This window comes from Chrysemys picta, chromosome 15, assembly GCF_011386835.1.
Source record: "Chrysemys picta bellii isolate R12L10 chromosome 15, ASM1138683v2, whole genome shotgun sequence".
In the NCBI taxonomy this organism is placed as follows: Eukaryota; Metazoa; Chordata; order Testudines; family Emydidae; genus Chrysemys; species Chrysemys picta.
The window spans coordinates 10,297,487-10,318,974 of NC_088805.1; the positions used below are offsets into that span (position 1 = coordinate 10,297,487).

The 21,488-nt window shown below is 44.8% G+C and overlaps 1 protein-coding gene across 6 annotated transcripts in view; it reads left to right on the plus strand.

Annotated features, from left to right (window-relative positions):
• Positions 1–21,488, plus strand: part of CCDC60 (coiled-coil domain containing 60) — a 155,447-nt gene that overhangs the window by 41,520 nt on the left and 92,439 nt on the right. Inside the window, exons 1-2 of one of the 6 annotated variants that reach the window (XM_065567832.1) lie at positions 668–785; positions 1,711–2,182. The exons of 2 other annotated variants lie outside the window; for them this stretch is intronic. In XM_065567832.1, the coding sequence (XP_065423904.1) occupies positions 1,877–2,182 (306 nt within the window). In that variant the 5' untranslated portion in view covers positions 668–785; positions 1,711–1,876. Of the gene's footprint in view, positions 1–667; positions 786–1,295; positions 2,183–21,488 lie in introns of those variants that run through there. 3 more of the 6 variants (XM_065567833.1, XM_008172051.4, XM_008172049.4) reach the window with 3 other exon arrangements.

Consider the following 21,488-nt stretch of genomic DNA (forward strand, 5'->3'; position numbering starts at 1 on the left):
TCATGGGTAATACAAATTTGCGTTCCCCCTGCGCACGGAGTCAGTTCAGTTACCCACCAGCATGAGTGATGCTGGTGTGTAGACACAATAGTACACAATGAAATGCCTTAATGCAATTGTTATGGTTTTTGCTGGTCCCCACCACCCCCAACCAGTTCTGAATCTGTTGACGTTCCAGCTTCAGTCTGCTGTGCGTGCAGAACATGACTGCCCAGTCTCACATGGATAATGCAGGGAAATGTTGGGGTGGGTAGCAATGAGGGGTGCTGAATGCTGTAACCCCCCTGGAAACCACTTCAAGCTGGGGGTGCAGCAGCACCTACGGTAGCAATCCTCCCAGCTTACACCAGCCAGGACCTTGTGACCACCCCTGTGTGCGCCCTACAGGCGAAGGGGCTCTGTACCCCCCCTGCTCTGTGTGAAGCCAGACCCCGCAGGCTGTGGGGCCGGGGTTTGGCACTGGAGGGCCGCTCTAGCCAGGGTGTCGGCGCAAAGGAGTGAGAGATGCCAACCAGCAGCCCTGAGTCCCAAGCGCTTTACCAGGCACCACTTCACACCCCCACCCAGCGCCCCCCAGTGGGGCAGGCAGGTCCCGGCTCTGCCCCCGCCCGGGTGGGTGGGAGGGAGGAGCGCTGCCTAGAAGCGCTGTTCTCACAGTCCAGTCTCCTGGCGGGTGACGTCAGCAGTTCTGCCCCGCCCGCCCGCCGCGGAACAGGGACCCAAGGGGAGGTGGCCGAGGCCTGTGACGCGTCGTCAGGGGCAACAGGGGACGCCGTCTCGGGCGGGTGGGCTGGGGAGAGACGCGCTGCTTCCGGGACACGCTCTGGGGGGCGGCTCAGTGGAGGGGCCTTAGCACCTGGACTCAGGAGGGGGGGCTCAGCACCTGGACTTCCCGGGGGGGGGGTTTCAGTGGGAAGGGGCTCAGCACCTGGACCTCCCGGGGGGGGGGGTTCAGTGGGGAGGGGCTCAGCACCTGGACTCGGGGGGTTCAGTGGGGGGGCTCAGCACCTGGACCTCCCGGGGGGGGTTCAGTGGGAAGGGGCTCAGCACCTGGACCTCCCGGGGGGGGGGTTCAGTGGGGAGGGGCTCAGCACCTGGACCTCCCGGGGGGGGGTTCAGTGGGGAGGGGCTCAGCACCTGGACCTCCCGGGGGGGGGGTTCAGTGGGGGGGCTCAGCACCTGGACCTCCCGGGGGGGGGGTTCAGTGGGGAGGGGCTCAGCACCTGGACCTCCCGGGGGGGGAGTTCAGTGGGGGGGCTCAGCACCTGGACTCAAAGAGAGGATTGGGGGGTCTCAGTGAAAGGGGGGCATCAGCTCCTTGACCCTGGGGGTGTTTCTGAACTGTGTGTCTCTCTGCTCCTGAGCTCAGGCGGGGGTCTCTGTGCTGTGAGGGTGGGGAGGGGGGCATCGTCTGGTCTTGGGCCCTACCTGTTGTCCTCTTGTTAGAATTCAAATCGCAAGGAAATGGTTTTTATTGTGTCTTTTGAAATGAATAAATAAAGCTGTTCAGAGGGATCCCAGAGAGCTCTCTGTTCAGCCCTGTGTGTTGTGGGTTCCCTGGCCTGTTGGTTGTTTAGTGGGGCAGGGCTGTGGGTTTGTTCATGAACGATTTATTTCCACTAGCCGTGGGTACAGGAGAGTGGATTGGCTTTATATCTCAGGTTATTTTGTGGCAGATACTTTTGATAAGTTACTCTTGTAAATTAACAGGAAGATCATCTCTGGGGTCCATGCAGCAGGTGACCGTTGGTCTTAAGGGCTGTGTTCTGTGGCAGGGGTTGCTTGGAGGTGAAAGGAGGGCGATCAAGATCACCAATAGCAGCAGTAGAAGCACCGGGATTCCACCCGGGGACCAGTATTATTAGCCAGCAGGTTGATGAATAGCAAGATCAGGATGCCTGGGAACACTAAGACTTTAGACCCTCGTTATTTTGTGCTCATAAGACCATTGCCCATCCCCACACAGAAAGGTGTAAAGGTCCAAGCTAGAAGTAGCACGGTTTATAACTGCTGGGAATCCACAAGGGAGCAAATGTTTTGGGAGAACTACCACAGGAGACACAAGCAACTCACTCAGCATGGATATTGGACACCCAGCTGGAAACCTTACCAGGAGCTTGGAGAAATTCTCTACCTAGAGCCAAAGAAACTCACCCTCCACTATTTAGGACAGATGCCCCAGGTAAGAACATAAGAAAATTCCTCTTCTGAATTATTAACTTTTTAATTTTTTTCATTTCTGGTTTTAATAGCAAAGCAGAGAGGATCATCTTGTAAGTAAATTGTAGAGGCACATTCCACTGGAAAAGAATAGTCAATTTTTGCTTAGAGACCAAAAGGCAGTGTGAAACGTGCTGTGCCAGCCTATTAATCAATCATTCCAATATGATCAAATTAGTAATGACACCACAGAACATCAGTAGAAAAATTAGACCAGAGGAAAGTGCTTTGACCTTATATTTTGCAGTTTAAGAACAGAGAAGAGCCTTTTAAACTTGGTCTTTGGAGGCTTTAGTAAGAGCAGTTTCAGTAGAGTGGAGAAATTAGAAAGACGATTGGGGGGCGTGGGATCCAAGAGAAAACTGGGGTAATGGGAATATACAGCATTTTTAAGGAGAGGTAACCAGATCATTCTTGAAAACGGAAGGGAAGGAGCAAATAAAGAGAAAATGACTGAGGATGAGGGAAGGATGAGCTAGGAATCGGGAAATGATGGGGTCTCGGGGATGGGACAATGGGTTGGAAGTTGAGCATAAGAGGGACACCTCAGAATTGGAGATGGGTGATGGAGCAAAGGAAAAGTCTGGGGGATGGGGGTTAGAATTGAGGAGAGCTGTTAGAGAGGTGGTGTGAAAGCTCTGGTATCAAGTAGAGATACAGATGTACAGTTTTAGATGTTATCGCAGCATATTTTATGTTCTAAAATGTGTCTGTATTTGAGTTCGTAGAAAGTCTGCTATGGTTAACTATGATTATTTATATGCTACTTTGACTGCCAGTGTAATTCTCACCTCCTACTGGTCTCCTTTTGCTGTTACACAGGCGCTCGGTAAGGGGGTCTTACTCTTCCATAGGTCCCTTTTACTGTCTGATTTAATGATTGAGTTACGAGGCCAAAAATATCATTTGCTTGGTTGCCAACACTTGAGAGTCAATTGCAAAGTCCCACCGTTTGCGTTTGTTTTCTTCACTGTTGTTGGTTCATGCAAGGAAATCTATAATTCACTGAGTTGTTGTTTATGCTCTCCTCCAAGCGAAGCAACATTTCTTGTCTGAATATTCCCAGAATGGAGTCATCTTTCTCTCTCTGACTTTGCAATTATAAAGCAAGCTATAGTGACTGTGTCCCAGATCCACGAAGGGATTTAGGTGTTGCTTAATTTTCTGCACTGATTGTGTGTTGGAATACATATACTGCTTAAAGTTTTGGATGGAATGTTTTTAAAGCTCTAAACAGAGATTGGCTCTCATGCACTATATTTGACTGAGCCTCTAACATCCTATCATCTTGAAAGGGAAAAGGCTTTTGGTTCTATGGGTATGTAGGTGTACAGCAAGTTTTGCTAGTATTTTTGCCCATGACACTATTTTTGCCTTTATAGCATGTAACCACTGAAATGCCCTTCCCTCAGACCCTAGAAGTACCTTTTACATTTAGATATTCAGCAGCAACTGCTGATTATTTAGACTCCTACACTAATCTTGAAACTCAATGGTAATTTTGCACAGAAGATGACGGTTCTGGAAAGAAATTTGAACTCTGCTGATTGAGATTTGAACTAAATGAGCAGGTTAAAATGTATAATTTCTATGAAGAGTAATTTGATCTAAACCAGGTAGGTGCATTGAAAATACTGCATATGATGGTAGCAGCTTAAATTAGAGGTTTTCAGAGCCACTAAGGGAATTTAACCATTCAACTCCCATTCATTTATATGGGCACTGTGTGCCTAAATCCCCTGCTCAGCTTTGAAAATCTCAACCTAATTATAGCATAAAACATGATTTTACTCCCAAAAGCCTACAAGTCCTGAAGAATGGCCATATACTTGATTATTTTGTAATTCAGTATGTACCTGATGACTGCAGACATGAGAACTATACTTTTTTACCACTGGGTGAGTGAGAGCAGTAGTCTTCCTAGAAATGAAAAGCTTAATCTCTTCAATGAATATATTTGCTCCCCAAAATTAGCATTTGTTTTGATCACCAACATGGCCAAAGAATAATGATGGTGAATAACAGGAATGTCTGTAAACAGCAAAACTCTGTAACCCTCTGGATTTAATAGGACTTGAGTTGGTGCTCTCCTGTGAGCTATTATCTATTGACAACCATTACTTCCTAAATTGAAAAGCTCCTAAAATGGGCTAAAAGTGATTGAGGACTTATTATGAAGTGATTACATAGGAAGATATGGGCATAGGGTGCAATGATCATTAACTAATTGGACATCTAGGATATTATTTAAGTGATTGGTGGTGATCAGTATGATTCTAGCCAACAAATATGTCAAAATAGCTGTATTTTTTTCTGTTTGTTTCTGCATTATTATTATTTAAGTAAATCTGTTCTCCCTGGATATTTACAGCTGGTTCTTGAATATTTTAGCTTTTGCCCATCTGAAAAATCTACTCTTTCATCCTTAAATAACTATTTGGAATGTGTTGTCTACCTTACAATGAAAACAGTAAGGCCATGTCTACACTACAAAGTCAGCTTATGTTCTGTCAATGATGATCCACTGCTGTAATTAAACCACTTTTGCATGTCCACACAACGCTCCATATAATGGTAGATCGCGTCCACAGTTGGTGCTCTTGCATTGACAGAGAGGCCAGAGCACTGTGGGTACCTATTCCACTGTGCAACTCACCACCATCTGCCGCTGGGTGTTCTGGAAAGGGTTCACAGTGACTCATGGGAGCAGGCTCACCATCCCATCATGCAGTTTTCTCCGTCCCAGCATTCCATGGGCTTCTGAGTACGTTTCACGCTGCTTTTCGACAGCTCCTGTAAACTGCGCACCCACCATTTCTGTCTCAAAGTTCGGATCCTACACTGCTGTCCAATATTGTGATGAGCATTATGAACACAATGCAGCTGATCCTGCAGTATTTCATGAGCTCCAAGTCTGAAAATGACTGCATGGTGTCTGCCCTGCTGCATGCCATGGAAAGAAACGATTCAAGATTGCTGCTGACATTCACGGAGTAGCTGCACACAGTGGACTGTCAGTTCTGGGCGCAGGAAACAAGCACTGAGTGGTGGGATTGCATCATTATGGGATGGGATGACGAGCAGTGGCTTCAGAAACTTCAGGTGTGAAAAGCCACTTTCCTGTGTGTGGAGCTTGTCCCTGCCCTCCCGCACAAGGACACCAGAACGACAGCTGCTGTAACGGTGGAGAAGCGAGTTGGTATCCCTGTGTGAAAGCTGGCAACTCCAGACTGCTACCAATCAGTCGCGAATCAGTTTGGAGTTGGGAAGTCCACCGTGAGGGTTGTAGTGATGCAAGTGTGCAGGGTCATTAATCGCCTCCTGCTACAAAGGACTGTGACTCTGGGAAATGTACGGGAAATAGTGAATGGCTTTGGAACAATGGGATTCCCAAACGGCGGTGGGGCAATAGATGACATGCATATCCCCATTTTGGCCCCAGACCACCTTGTGACAGATTGTCAACAGAAAGGGCTACTTTTCTATGGTCTTGTAAGTTTTTTGGTGGATCACCTGGTTTGTTTCACTGACCTCAACGTGGGGTGGTCAGGGAAGGTGCATGATGTACCCATCTTCAGGAACACTGGCCTGTACAGAAAACTTCAAGCAGGGACTTTCTTTCCAGACCAGAAGATTCCAATTGAGGATGTGGAGATGCCAATAGTGATCCTTGGAGACCCGGCCAACTCCTTGTTCCCATGGATTATGAAGCCTTACACTGGAAACCTTGACCGCAGCAAGGAGCGCTTCAACGACAGGCTCAGTAGGTGCAGAATGACTGTTGAATGAGCCTTTGGCTGATTAAAGGGTCGCTGGCGCTGCCTTTTTGGCAGGTTAGACCTCAATGAGGAAAATATTCCCATGGTCATAGCAACCTGCTGTGCTCTGCATAACATTTATGAAACTAAGGGGGAGAAGTTTCCACAGGGGTTGAGCGTTGAGGTAGATCGTCTGGCTGCTGATTTTGAGCAGCCAGATACGAGGGCTGTTAGAGGGGCTCAACAGGGCGCTATTTGAATCAGGGAGGCTTTAAAGGAGCATTTTGACAATGAACCCAAGTAATATATCTGTCTGTGATGCATTTAGCCAGGCATTGTTTTCTTGCACTGTAGTACGAACCTTGTAATGACTCGGTGTGTGTGTGTTAATTTTACAATGCTGATGCACTAATTGCCACTGTGTATGAATTTCAGCAGCAATCACCATTTGTAGGACACAAAGATTTCTTATCTTTCTATAAGTTCATTTTTATTCAGCAGTGATATGTTCTGCAAGGGACATGAAAATGAAAAGCACATTTTCAAATGAGGCTCTCGCAGTTGGGTGTATGTCCAGCTGTCATTGTGATACACGTCCCTTGGGGGTGGAGTGCATGAGGTACTGAGATGGCCCAGGAACACGTGAGGAATGTGCGGGGAGGATTGTAGGGAGGGTATGAAAGGCAGTTCTGTATGGGCTGCAAGGGAAGACGAGCATGGATGTGTTCTGTCTGCAGTTCAGTCAGGGACCTTAGCATGTCTGTTTGGTCCTGTAGCAGCTGTATCATCTACTCCTGCCCCTGCTTCCTCTCCTGGCTATCCATATGCAGTTTCTCATTGATAGCCTCTCTCCATGCTCTCTGCTTGCAATCAGAAGCATCAGAGGATTGCAGCACCTCCTGGAACATGTCTTTCTTACACCTCCTATTTTGTCTCCTTATGTGATGGAGCTGCTCACCTGGTGTGCAGGAGGAGACCATCAAGGGCATATCTGTAGATGCTAAAGAAACAATAGACAGAGGCACTATTGTTAGTGTACTCACAGCCTTGATTAAAACAAGCTATAAACACCACTTTCTCACTTCCCCTTGGCAGACACACAGGTGGGAGCCCCAGCCATGGTCAGTTTAGCCCAGGGAGGGGAAGGGACAAGTTGGGACGAGGGGGAGGGTTTCCACAGGGGTATCACTACAAGCACCTTGGGCCATTATTCTGAGTACTGGTACCATTTTCCATAGACAGAGGTGATAGCAGCTGATATTTTGCTCATGAGGGTAACTGAGGATGCAATTTGAAGCTCCTGCTTGCGTTTGGCTACAGACCGGGTCTGTATACTGCTCGCCTATGTGCTGCTTTGTTGCCTGCAGAAATAATTGCTGATTGGCACGGCAAAGTTTCCTACAGCGGGGGAAGAAACAAGGCATCCCTCCCAAGAAACCTTCAGCAGAGGATTGTGGAGTACCTCCAGGAAAGTTTTCCTAGAGATCTCTAAGGAGGATTCCTGGGACATCCCGGTGTGCATCAGCAAACTTTTCTGCAGGGCTCCCTCTGCCTGGCTGCACGGGGAACAAGAAACAGATACAAATGGTGCCTGTGTTTGGTTATTTCAATCCCTCTTCCAACCTGATTTAAAAAAGCACAGCTCTATCTCATGTCTCCCTGCAGTATCAAAGCACAATGAGTACTTACTGGAGCTCCCCACTCCTGCATCAGGCGTGCCAGAGCCAGAGTGCTGGGACTAGCTAGACCCCTGCGGAGTTGTTAAGAGGTCCTGGCTCGCCATGCCACCGGATATCCCTGTCTCATGTCCCCTATCCTTCTCCAACTCCACTTCTTCATCCATCACGTCATCCTTGGGGTTCACTTCGCTGGCCATTGTCTCCAGTCCCCCCCCAAAGTATCTATGGGGCTCTTGGCCATGGAAGTGGGGTTGCCACAAGGATGACTCCTTGTAGGAGTGGCATGTCTTTGACAACACATCAGAGTGATGATTGGCCTCCCTTGCCTTCTGCTACGCCAGTCTCAGCTCCTTGATCTTGGCACAACACTGCTGTGTGTCCCTATCGTGCCCTTTCTCATGCCACAAGCAATCTCCCCATGGGTATCAAAGTTCCTGCGGCTTGAGCGGAGCTGTGGTTGCACAGCCTCTTCTCCCCACAGACACAGCAGATCCAATAACTTCAGTGTACTCCAGACAGGAGCATGTCTGCTGCAGACAGCTGGCATGGGCAGCTGGGCAGATGTGATGTGAGCGCTCCATGTCAAGCAAACAGGAAGAGGAATTTCAAAAATTCCCAGGGCTTTAAAGTAGGAAGGGCACATGCCTGTATACCTGACTGCAGGGCAGCAGAATTCAAACTGGTGACCAGAGTGGTCACAATGGGCAATGTATGACACTTCCTGGAGGCCACTTAGAGTGACATAAGCAACCCAGTGTCTACACTGACACTGCGTCGCTCTAATTACTCTATAAGCGCTACGCCTCTCGTGGAGGTGGTTTTATTATGTCAATGTAGCAGAGCGTTAAATCGGCAGGAGGAGCATTGTAGTGTGTACACCTCCACAGTCAGGTCGACGTACACTGCCTTATATTGACTTAACTATATAGTATAGACAAGGCCTAAGTAAACCCAGGCAATCAGACTAAAGAATTCCATTTGTCTGTAATCAGCTGGAACAAAATGAACACTTCCAAGCCACAGCCAATATTAGTTTAGTTATAGATGGAGCTTTAAAAGGTTTAGTATTTGGGTATAGAATAGGGTTGCCAACTTTCTAATTGCACAAAACTGAACACCCCTAGGCCCTCCCCTTCCCTGAGGCCCCACCCCCCACTCACTACATTTCCCCCTCCCTCAGTGGCTCACTGTCCCCCACCCTCACTCACCTTCACTGGGCTGGGGCAGGGGGATAGAGTGCGGGAGGGGATGAGGGCTCTAACTGCAGGTTTGGGCTCCGGGCTGGGCCAGGGAGTTGGGGTGTGGGAAGGGCTGAGGGCTCTGGCTGGGGGTGTGTGCTTTGGGGTGGCGCTGGGGATGAGGGGTTTGGGGTACACCAGGGGGCTCCAGGCTGGTGGGTGGCTCAGGGCTGGGGCAGCGGGTTGGGGCACGTGCTTACCTTGGGTGGCTCCCGGTCAGTGGCACAGCAGGCTAAGGCAGGCTCCCTGTCCTGGATCAGGTCCAGCTCCTAAGCAGGGGGCCAGGAGGCTCCATGCGCTGCTCTCTCGCCGATATGCACCGCCCCCACACACCCCAGCTCCCATTGGCCATGGTTCCCGGCCAATGGGAGTGCAGAGCCAGTGCTTGGGGTGGGGGCAGCACGCGGAGCGCCGTGGTTTTTCTCCCCCCAGGAGCCAGACCTGCTGGCTGCTTCCGGGACATAGCGCGATGCCAGAACAGGTAGGGACTAGCCTGCCTTAGCCCTGCAGCAGCCCGCCAACCAGACTTTTAACCACCTGGTCGGCGGTGCTGACCAGAGCCGCCAGGATCCCTTTTCGACCAGGCATTCCGGTCAAAAACCAGACACCTGGCAACCCTACTTTAGAAGACATGGGGGGCCTGCATTCTCCTAATCCACTAAGGTTTTATTATCTATGGGCAGCTGGGTGGCCCAATCCCACGTTGGAGCCTCTGATGTCTACAGGAGTTAAAATGCCTTGGCATTCCAATTACCCCCACAATGTCAATGTTTTTTAGATGTGGCCTAAACAGGCCTGCTTCATACTTCTGTCCCTAGTTTTTGCCCCAATCCACTCTATCAGTTTAATTAGGCAACCAAATGGGCCACTTATCCCCTCCAGAGCTTCTTTCCTGGTTCCTGGCATTCTGCCTTATACAATTTGTAGGGCTCCTCCAGAGGGGAGTATATTTCAGCATTGCACCCAATTTAAATTCATATCTAAATGGCACGATTGACCCCTTTTTAAAGCATCCATTACATATACAGTTGAAATAAGTTCATTTGGTTTTAGGTGTTGTTTCTTTCTCTCTCTCCTTCTCTCAAAATGTCGGGCACACACTAAGCAGACAGGACTGATTCATTGAAAGTCAAGGAATGTCACTTTCCAGACAGCATTTTTGATTTCCTAAGTGTCCAGAGCAGTGTGTTAAAGGTCTTTTTGTGATTCCTTGGTGTAACAGTGCGTGGTGATAGTAGTCACCTTTTATCATCTTCATATAGTTTCTTTTTCATTAATTGCTGTAACAAATCCATTTGCAAAACCTCTGGGGTAGCTTGTTGACTTTTTACATGAAAGAAAGGTGGCCTTTTTGACCAAGCCTAAAACAATCCAATTCCACAGAATTTGCAGTATCATTAATGTCCCAGCCTACTCTGTACTTGTGATAAGAGTATGTTCTGTAATTGTGTGCGTTAGGTAAATAGGTCACTAGATAAGATTGATAACAGCGTCAGCAAAGAAATGTTTTCAACTAGCATTGGAGAAGAAAACTGAGCAATTTCTTTGGCTAGAAATTACACTGGTGTTATTCACATTGCTATAGTTAGAGATTTGTCAGGGTTTCCATTACGAATCCTTATTTTTCAGAGGACTTGTACTCCACTGCAAAAAATTCTCTACTCCAGGCTGAAACTTAGGGACAAATTATGGCCACTCCCGCCTGGGTGTGCTAGAGCAGGGAACTAATGCAAGGAGCCTTTTCCCTCTCAGTTCACCCTCTCAAGGGGCAGTCGTAATTTAACTGCCACTCTGAGGAGAGCAGGAAAAGGAAGGCGGCTGTTGTATTGCCAGAGCATTAGCTGCTCCAGAGGGGGCGGGTTGGGCAGACAGACTGCTCTGGCAAGGAGCACTACCAATGACTTCTGAAACAAGTAGGATGGTGTTTGTACCTCCCTCCTACAAGGTAGTATTATGCCTTAGGCCGACTTAAAAGTCCCAAATGCAAGTAAATATTTAGGACATCGTTTTTCCTTTTGATGCACACAGTATAGTCTGCACAGGAAACCTGAGAAAATCCAGTGTATGTGCTGATCAGTTCAAGTCAGTACGGTTGCAACCATAATACCAGCAAATGCGTGTTTAGTTTAAAAAAAATCTGTACTTTCAAAGGCAGATTTAAGAGTAAATTGGATTTGTTACTAGTTTAATGCATTAAGGGAAATTAAATGATTTGTGTGTATATTCACATTCAGGTCCAAATGCAAAACATGGCACTCATTAAAGGGAATGAATCTACCAAGTACAGAGAAGTTCTACTTTACACTCAAGTATCGTTATATCCCATGGGACATTTTATAATATAAGCCCCTTCTTGCAGTATGCTGAGGCCTCCTGTTTGGTGATGAGTGCTCACAACCCATTGAAATCTGTGGAAATTGATGGCATTCATAGAATTAGGCAGAAGTTTTTGGAAAAATCCAGTCAATATGAAATAATTTTTCTTCTCATCCAGCCAGCTCTACTAATAAGACAGCGGGCTTTACTGGTGAATAATCTTTATAAATATTTTCTAATTTTTTTCTCTTAAAGAGATGTAATATCTATATCAGTGACAGTTTTATCACTGACATTGACATTGGCATGGATTTGGGAAGCCATAACTGGCAAAGCCCTGAAAAGGGTTATTTAGATCATTCCAAATATCTGGCACAGCATGTGAACAGATTATTTGGCTGGTAAAACTGGGTCTCTTCAACATCGAGCCAGTGCTTGTCAGCATTGGGCAAGAGTCTTTGCAGGTTAGTACTTCAGTATTACTTAGAATTAAAGGACCTTGACAGTGTCATGGCATTAGAGTGAGAGCTTTAAAAGAGAAACAATTTTTCATTCAATATTTTTCTTAGAATCGACTTTTTTCCCTATCTTTTCCCCATGTAATACTTTTCCAGATTCCGCACACTGTGGTGAGAGAACCACCAATTCAGGAATTACAGTAGTCCTGTGAGTAGCTGCTTCGATGCAGCCAGAATGCACAGAGAGAGAATGGGGGGCTGTGACTGTGAAGTTCACACTTTTAGCTACTCCAGTTACCCAAAGTTGCTCCCATCGGCCGCTGTGCATTTCAAATGTAAAAATTACTTGGGAATCAAGATGGTGTAATATATTCAGTTACACAAGAATTGTCTGCGGAGTTGCAGCTGCAATGTTCACGTAATGCATGCAAACCAGAGTCAAACCACAAAGCTTTATACTCTAGAAAAAGGGGGATTTCGTGTGTAGAGCTGTCATTGCTAACCCTGATGGGCCGCAAGATATTGCACCTTAAAACTGTCACTGGACCAGGACCAGGGGTGAAAGTAACTTAAAGGACTTACCGGTACTCCGGAGTCATTGGGGGGGCCCTCAACCGGAAGAGGTGGGTGCTTTAAATGAGGATTTAAAGGGCCCGGGGCTGGGGCTGTGGTAGCAGCAGCTGGGAGCCCCGGGCCCTTTAAATCACCCCTGGAGCTACCAGCTGCAGAGGGGGTGATTTAAAAGGCCCGGGGCTCCAGCTGCTGCTACCGCAGCAGAGCCCCGGGCCCTTTAAATCACCATCGGAGGGGGCCCTGGCCTCTGGCGGAGCTTTAAAGGGCCCAGGGCTCCGCTGCATTAGTGGCATCCGGGAGCCCCGGGCCCTTTAAATCACCACCAGAGCCCCACCACCGCTACCCCAGGGCTCCAACAGTGGGGCTCGGGTGGCGATTTTGAAGGGCCCCAGAGGGTAGCAGCAGTGGGAGCCCTGAGCCCTTTAAATCGACAACCGAGCCGCGCTGCCGCAACCCCGGGGTAGCAGCGGCAGCTGGGGGCTCGGCTGGTGATTTAAAGGGCTCCGGCTGCCGCTACCACCCCAGGCCCTTTAAATCGTCCCCGGAACCCTGCTGCCGGAGCCCTGGGGTAGTGGTGGCGGTGCTCCAGCGGCAAGTTAAAGGGCCTGGGGCGGTAGCAGTGGCCGAGCCCCGGGTCCTTTAAATTGCCGCCAGAGCACTGCCACCGCTACCCCAGGGCCCCCGGACGGTAGTGGCAACCGCAACCCCGGATCCTTTAAATAGCCGCCGGAGCCCCGCCGCCGCCTCCTCAGGTCTCCGGGGACGATTTAAAGGGCACGGGGCGGTAGCTGCAGCAGGCGCCCTGGGCCCTTTATATCGCCGCCCGAGCCCCGCCGCCGCTTCCCCGGGGCTCCGGCAGCAGGGCTCTGGCAGCAATTTAAAGGGCCCAGGGCTCCAGCCACTGCTGGGAGTAGGGTGACCAGACAGCAAGTGTGAAAAAGCGGGATGGGGGTGGGGGGTGGGGTAATAGGAGCCTATATAAGAAAAAGACCCCAAAATCGGGACTGTCCCTATAAAATCGGGACATCTGGTCACCCTAGCTGGGAGCCCCAGGCCCTTTAAATTGCTACCAGGGGAAGCTGATCCACCCCGGTACGGGGTACCGGGACGTACCAGCTTACTTTCACCTTTTGGCCAGGACTAAATAAATTATCTGAGAACAATGTAATTTTTAAGGCACATTCCGCATTTTGAGGCAAGTAGTAAACCTTTCTCTGGTGGGTTGCTGTTGTGGTGCTTTGTTTTGTTTTTTAAAATGGCAGTTGTTTGTATGTGCTCAGAAGTTTGGAACCTTAGAAGTACTCCAAAGCAGGAGAAAGAGGTAGACATAGTGCAGGTGAAACTGTCAGCGATTTGATACATGCAATTTATCAAATGGCTTTGCAGTGTATCACCTGGCTATCACCAAAACATATGAGAGATATTAGTTACAGATAATGTAAAACAAAAGAGCAGTTGCAAGCGTGATTACACTGTGATTACAATTTCAGAGTTCATAGTGTCTCATCATAAGATATTTCACTGCTTACTATGTAAATGAAAGGGTACAGTATCTTGTGCCCCTGAGAGACATGGCTGGCTATACATCAAGAAATGTTGAAAGACTTTCATAGCCTTAGTGCACACTGCTTCCATTGCAGAGCTTTTTGTATCATTAAAATGGGTATATGAGTATGCCCAATTTAGGTTTTCATGGAGAATTCCGGTGGCTAACATAGCTGGGTTTTACTGATATTTTGCCTCTGCTCATTTTCTTTTATTTTTAGTATGTAAAATTTTAAACTGTTCTAATTTTTTCTTTGATGTTAAGCAGAGAAACTTTATTTTTTTTCTTCTTTTAAAAACATGCAAAAAAGTAGTTGTTCTACTCAGACAGAAAAGTAACTTGTGGAAGTTAGGCCACTAATCTTTCTCACAAGCTTCATAACCATAACACGTGTGTATGAACGCTTGACATGTTAATCATCAAGTAAGTTAACATCCATTCACGTTATTCATGTGAGGTGGCATCTTAGCTTTACATTTTTTCAAGAAAGCTGGTGTGACCCATTGGCACTTTCTACATTCCCCAAGGTCACATACAGCAACAAGCCACTGAGAACTTGTAATGTAACTAGCAAATGTTTATGTATGGCATTGACCTCCAGTAAGTGGAATCTGACTTGCTCAATGTTTCTGATTATTTTGTCTTCTATTACCATAAATTATATTTGTAAACAAAATAACTTTTTTTTTTAAAAAAGTCGCAATTGAAAATGTGTTTAAAGGGCTTCAAGTAGCACCCCAAACTAGTTACATTTTCTTAACAAAAATTTAACATTTTCTAAAATACCCCAAACGTTAGAATGTCAGGAACTAAACAGTAATGTGATCTAACCATTTGCCCGAAGCCATTGACAATTCTTTGTCTTTCACTATCACCCACCCAACTTACACAGCCTGCCCAACCTTAACTTTGCTCCCTTGTTCGCATTGTATTGGTGATCTATTGTTGGATGCATGGTGCTGGTTTTATATATTGTTTATTAAAAGTGCAATATTGTCTTAGGGAACATAGTCAAAGTGGTAAATAGGAAGATGGATAATTTGGCTGTTTGGTTGGGGGAGAACACGTTTTGGAAATGTAGTGAAAGATGTGACAGGATTTAGCAATTATGTGGATTTGACATCAAAGGAAAGAGAGGAGTCTAAGGTAACGCTAAGTCTGGGAGCTTAGGTGATAGAAAAGATAATGATATTGTCAAAAGTGACAGAAGATGGTTTGAGAGGAAAGATAAGTTCAGTTTTAGACACAGTTTGCCAAATTGAGAGCTGCGTCTAAGTTAGAGTAACATCTTTTTTTCCCCTGGCCCCCTCAATGTATGTATTCCATCAAATTGGGCTCTCCAGACTTCTGTTAGACTACTAATTACTACTTGGATTTATTAAGGCTCTGTCTCCAATACAGGTACTACAGCAGCAGAGCTACAGTGCTGCAGCTGTACCACTGTCGTGCAGACATTTCCTACAGTGATGGAAGGGGTTTTTCCATTGCTGTACTTAATCCACCTCTCTGAGACACACTGGAAGAATTTCTCCATCAACATACTGGTGTGTCCGCTGGGAGTTAGCTTTAGTTAAGCTGACCTATGTCTACACTGGCAACTAAATGACAAACTTTTGTCTTTCAGGGGTGTGGTTTTTTTTGTTTGTTTGTTTGTTTTTTGTTTTTTTAACACCTCTGAAAGACAAAATTTTTGCCGACAACAAGCTCCGATGTGAACCGCTCTTTGTCAGCAGGAGCGCTCTCCTGCCGACAACTCTAACACCACTCGTTGGGGGTGGACGTTTTTTGTCGGCAGGAGAGCTAACAAACAGCGGCTACACTGCGTGCTTTTTAGCGATGTGGCTGTAGTGGCACGGCCCTGTCACTAAAAGTTGCGTAGTGTAGACATAGCCTATGACACTCAGGGGTGTAAAAAATTCACACCCTTGAGTGACATTGCAATGTCAACCTAAATTTTAAATGTAGACGTGGCCTAATGTAGACTCCTTGCCCCTTAACAATGTTTAACTTGTTACATAAAAACCTTGAGTTAAAGAAGAATTATTTAGGTCTGAAAGTCAAGCACTTAAAGGTTAAGAACTGCCAGATTTCCAGTTTCCCTTGCAATCTTAATTCTGTCCCTTATGCATCCATTCTGAGCACTGAATGAGCCTGAGGTCTTATGAAAAATAGTATGTGATCTGGAGGATATATAACAAATTTTAGTTTAGCAACTAGTTAAATGATTACCCATACCACCTTTCTTAGGATTCTTTTAATTTTGATTGCTTAAAGGAAAACACTTGAGTTTAATTTAGTTTTATAGAGTTTTATTAACAATCTTTAACAATAGCAACTAATAATATAGGATATAGGAAGACAAAAATAGTATTGGACTATGATTTGGCTAACAAACTAGAAAAATTGTCATTCTAACCATTCCAGTTTTCAGAATCAAATCACACAATCAGAATAGAATATTAAAACTTATACTCAATTACTATCTTGGAAAGGTGATTTTGTTTAGATTTTTGACTGAGCCCCTCAGAATAGGGCCTCACTTGTGCCAACTGGTTGTCAGCTCCAATGTTGCCAACACAATCAGAGGAAAACAATTCAAAACTTACAAGAAAATTTGGTCAACTACTTACATGCCAGTTCACCAAGATCTCCTTCCAATGGATCTATAGTAGTCAGCCCTTGCTACCTATTTCCCAGTGTCTCATAAGCCCAAGATCTGACTAACACTCCTAACTATCTAACTTAAATGCCTACATTTATGCCAGACTGTACAAATTGAGTGCAGTTCAAAAAGCTTGCGCACTTGTCTCATTTTATGTCTGTAGACACCTAGAACTTGAAAGGCAGTATGAAATCATTAACTATGGTGAACACATGTACAGTGGTCTACAATCTTAGTTAACAACAGTAATTTGTTCAGTTTTAAAGCTACATTACAACAATCTTGATAGGAACATGTTACAAAACAAAGACTTTCACTGTAACACTGACAATCTTTAAAACACATACACAGGCATGTACACATCCTTACTAATTAGGTACAGTTTCAGGAAGTGGTCAGTTGACTGATTTGGGAGGTCACCTAAGAGAAGTCTGTGTTACTTATCACTGGATCATTGTTCAGGTGTCAGTTTTCAGCTCCGTTATCATTCACAGCTAGAGTTGATGGTGCAAACACAGGTGGTGTGAAGGACGGACATAACTATAGTCTTTTTGCCGGTGCACAAGCGGGCAACCTAAATTGCTGGAAAATAGAAAGACAGTTAAAGATGCTTATCGAAGGTAGGTACTTGATGTCACCAAAAGGACTCCAGGTGGCCGGCCCAGGACCTCAATCTTCTCTCTTCCAGGCATCTTCGCTTTCAAAAAGCAAAAGTGCTGAAGGAGACAGGTCATTTTATCCTATTTCTCCTGGGTGGTTCAACTTAGTTCCTCTTTTTGGAGGTGCTGGTGGGGTGACCCATACTTCTCATGAAGATTCAAAATATCCAACTAAAATGAGTTGTCCTCGCTCACTATCCAGTCAGGGAACGTGACGTCAGCTTTTGAGTTCTTACAACTGGACTGACATTTTCCAATCTCTTTTTATGCAACACATTTTCTCACATGCACCAGCTTGTATAAGACAAGTTAGGTCATAACTGTTGGTACAACCATCTCGGGATGTACCTTAAACACTGTCTGATTTGCTCCAGACAGCCATTTACCTCCACAAGTCGCTTTCCATTGCTACGCTACGCTGATGAATTGCAGTTCATTCCTTAACCAAGTTTGTGGTTATGCTTGCTCAAGTTGTAGTTTCTCCATCAACGCTTTGCTGGCTTCTGAAATGTTCAGGTTCATATAACTTCTACAAAGTGCCTATGTATTTTCTGGGTGCTCTTTACACTTATTTTAACAGTCCATTATACAAAGAAAAGTCACTTCAAGAACTGTTATTCCCCAGCAGACTGGAACAACTGTATAAATCATCCATTTCTGTTCTCCTTGTTTTAACAAGGGACCTTGGTGGTATGTATGGCTGAGATGAGCCTATGCAATTTTAACCAAACAGTTACATCTCTCATTATTCCATTTTGTGGTCAAGTGTCCTTATAAACACATTATTTGCTTTTAGTTCCTTTTATTTACTGCCTCTATTAGCACAGGTGTATTTTACTAACTTGATAGCGTAAACATGCTTGATTGCAAATATAACCTTATTTCTTCACTTTATTACTTAAATTAAAAGAAATCAATATGAATGCAACCCCTGTCATTAAAGTTTATATTTTCCCCAAAGTTGTATCATTTATAGTTGACTTTCCTTTTATATCAGTTTTAACTATAATATTATATTCCATCAAATTCCCTATTTTACCACTATATTTGGCACATCATATAATATCTGAATGTTTGATATTAATCTAAATTTTAATTCATTCACTTATTCACAGACTGGGGGAAAGGGGAAGTCTCTTTAGCTGCACCAGCAGTATGTTCTTGCAAAAGGCTGCAGCAACTCTGAAGTTGCTCAGATTATTGAAGAAAACCAGCCGGGAGACTTTGGGCTTTTATTTTCTTAGCCCTCTGTTCTGTCTTTCTAAAAGGCCTCGATGCCTGGGCAATTCTTAAATAGTAATAAATCATAATTCGGGGGCATCCGTTACTACAGATAAGAACATATACTGGGTCAGACCAAGGTCCATCTAGCCCAGTATCCTGTCTTCCGACAGTGGTCAATGCCAGATGCCCCAGAGGGAATGAAGAGAACAGGGAATCATCAAGTGATCCATCCCCTGTCGCCCATTCCCAGCTTCTGACAGAGGCTAGGGATACCATCCATGCCCATCCTGGCTAATAGCCATTGATGGACCTGTCCTCCATGAATTTATCTAGTTCTTTTTTGAGCCCTGTTATAGATCATGTAATTAAAGACTGTATCATCACACATACACACAAGACAGCAGGATTAAGGTTGCAGCCTTAAATTTGGCATTTCCTACCATTTGAGGAACCTAAATGTAGTTTATTCATATGTAACTTCCTAGGTTGGTGGGTTTTTTAAAAAGGAAAAAGATAAACATTTCTATTATGTACAACTATAACAACCTCCCCACAAAGATGATGATAATACTGATAACTAGCTAAGAGCTAAGATTATTGAGCTCAAGTGATAGAGGCCTATGTTTTTTTGAAGCAGAATTTGAGTTCTATTTCTCATGTTCCATATGTGAGATTTAACTGGCAGCTGTGGTGTGCATGGTTTCTGGTTATGTATACACTACAAATTCTCAGCTGTTTCTAGCAATTGTAGAAGAGGAGTGTCAACCCCTGAATGGTGACATAGCTAGATTTATTATGATTTAGTCCCAATACTCAGCACTTTTCCTATTCATAGCTTTGTACAAGCATTAACTAATCCTCACAACCTTAAGATGGATAAGCAAATGTTATCCCCATTTTACACATGAGGAAACGGAATCAGAGAGGTGAAGTGTCTTTCCCAAAGCCATACAACGAGTTAGTGACAAGTCTGGGATTAGAATTCATGATTTCCTGATTCCCAGCTCTTGCGTGTTTGTCCGGACCATGTTGCTTTCTGCTTTAGAATGTAAAACTTAGAAGTGGCAATAACATTTACAAAATATAAATCACAATTGTAGAGACATAGAATAGAAATAAGTCGTGCTAAAAAAAATAATAATCTTAGAATAGGCCATTGTTCTCATTTGGTTAAAAATGGTTACTTTCCTTTGAACACAAATATTAGACTTTAGGTGGTATTCCTGACTTGAGCCTAACTACTTGAGAATAGGAGATGCTCCATAAAATAAAAGGTTTATGATCAGTAAATTAGTTTGACATCTCTCTGGAACAACAGCTATCCAGTTGAGTCCACACAATCTCCATGCTATTAAATTCAGAACAATCTAATCAATTTCAGAAGTTAAATTTCTATTCCTAAAGGCTGCTTCCATAATGAATTAAGGGAAGCATATCAAATGTAATAATACATTGTTATTAAGGTCTTAGTAAACTTGCCAAATGTCAAACTGCTGGAACAGTTATGGTGCATTATACTTGTGTGATTACAGTTTGAATTGTCAATATTGCGAATTGCATTGCTCACTTAGGTTTGGGAATTGATCTGGAATATCACGCCCAAGGCAGGAAAGAAGCACATTACAAAGGTGACACTTTGTGATGAATTTTCAAAACATTAGATTTTTAATGGGTTTAGAGTCTGCTTCTCCTAAGCAGTGCATTAAAAATGCTCTCTAGGATACATGGTAAAAGGAACAGACTGCTCCACCTATTGGCAACACCTCCTGCTCTGCTGGCTGCAGGTGGGAGCTAGAATGACATTTGCTACCATCGCTGGGAGAATTTTGTCAAATAGTAACTTTTGGGAAAGAATGGGAACTGTGTTAGAACAGTTCTTTGATATTTTTAGCAAGTGTAATGATAACACTTGCTTAGAACATAAGAACGGCCGTACCGGGTCAGACCAAAGGTCCATCTAGCCCAGTATCCTGTCTACCGACAGTGGCCAATGCCAGGTGCTCCAGAGAGAGTGGACCAACAGGCAATGATCAAGTGATCTCTCTCCTGCCATCCATCTCCATCCTCTGACAAACAGAGGCTAGGGACACCATTCCTTACCCATCCTGGCTAATAGCCATTTATGGACTTAACCACCATGAATTTATCCAGTTCTCTTTTAAACGCTGTTATAGTCCTAGCCTTCACAACCTTCTCAGGTAAGGAGTTCCACAAGTTGACTGTGCACTGCATGAAAAAGAACTTCCTTGTATTTGTTTTAAACCTGCTGCCTATTAATTTCATTTGGTGACTCCTAGTTCTTGTATTATGGGTATAAGTAAATAACTTTTTTCCTTATCCACTTTCTCCACATCACTCATGATTTTATATACCTCTATCATATCCTCCCTTAGTCTCCTCTTTTCCAAGCTGAAGAGTCCTAGCCTCTTTAATCTCTCCTCATATGGGATCCGTTCCAAACCCCTAATCATTTTAGTTGCCCTTTTCTAAACCTTTTTCTAGTGCCAATATATTTTTTTTTAGATGAGGAGACCACATCTGTACGCAGTATTCGAGATGTGGGCATACCATTGATTTATATAAGGGCAATAATATATTCTCAGTCTTATTCTCTATCCCCTTTTTAATGATCCCTAACATCCTGTTTGCTTTTTTGACCGCCTCTGCACACTGCGCGGACATCTTCAGAGAACTATCCACAATGACTCCAAGATATTTTTCCTGACTTGTTGTAGCTAAATTAGCCCCCATCATATTGTATGTATAGTTGGGGTTATTTTTTCCAATGTGCATTACTATACATTTATCCACATTAAATTTCATTTGCCATTTTGTTGCCCAATCACTTAGTTTTGTGAGATCTTTTTGAAGTTCTTCACAGTCTGCTTTAGTCTTAACTATCTTGAACAGTTTAGTATCATCTGCAAACTTTGCCACCTCACTGTTTACCCCTTTCTCCAGATCATTTATAAATAAGTTGAATAGGATTGGTCCGAGGGCTGACCCTTGGGGAACACCACTAGTTACCCCTCTCCATTCTGAGAATTTACCATTAATTCCTACCCTTTGTTCCCGGTCTTTTAACCAGTTCTCAATCCATGAAAGGACCTTCCCTTTTATCCCATGACAACTTAATTTACATAAGAGCCTTTGGT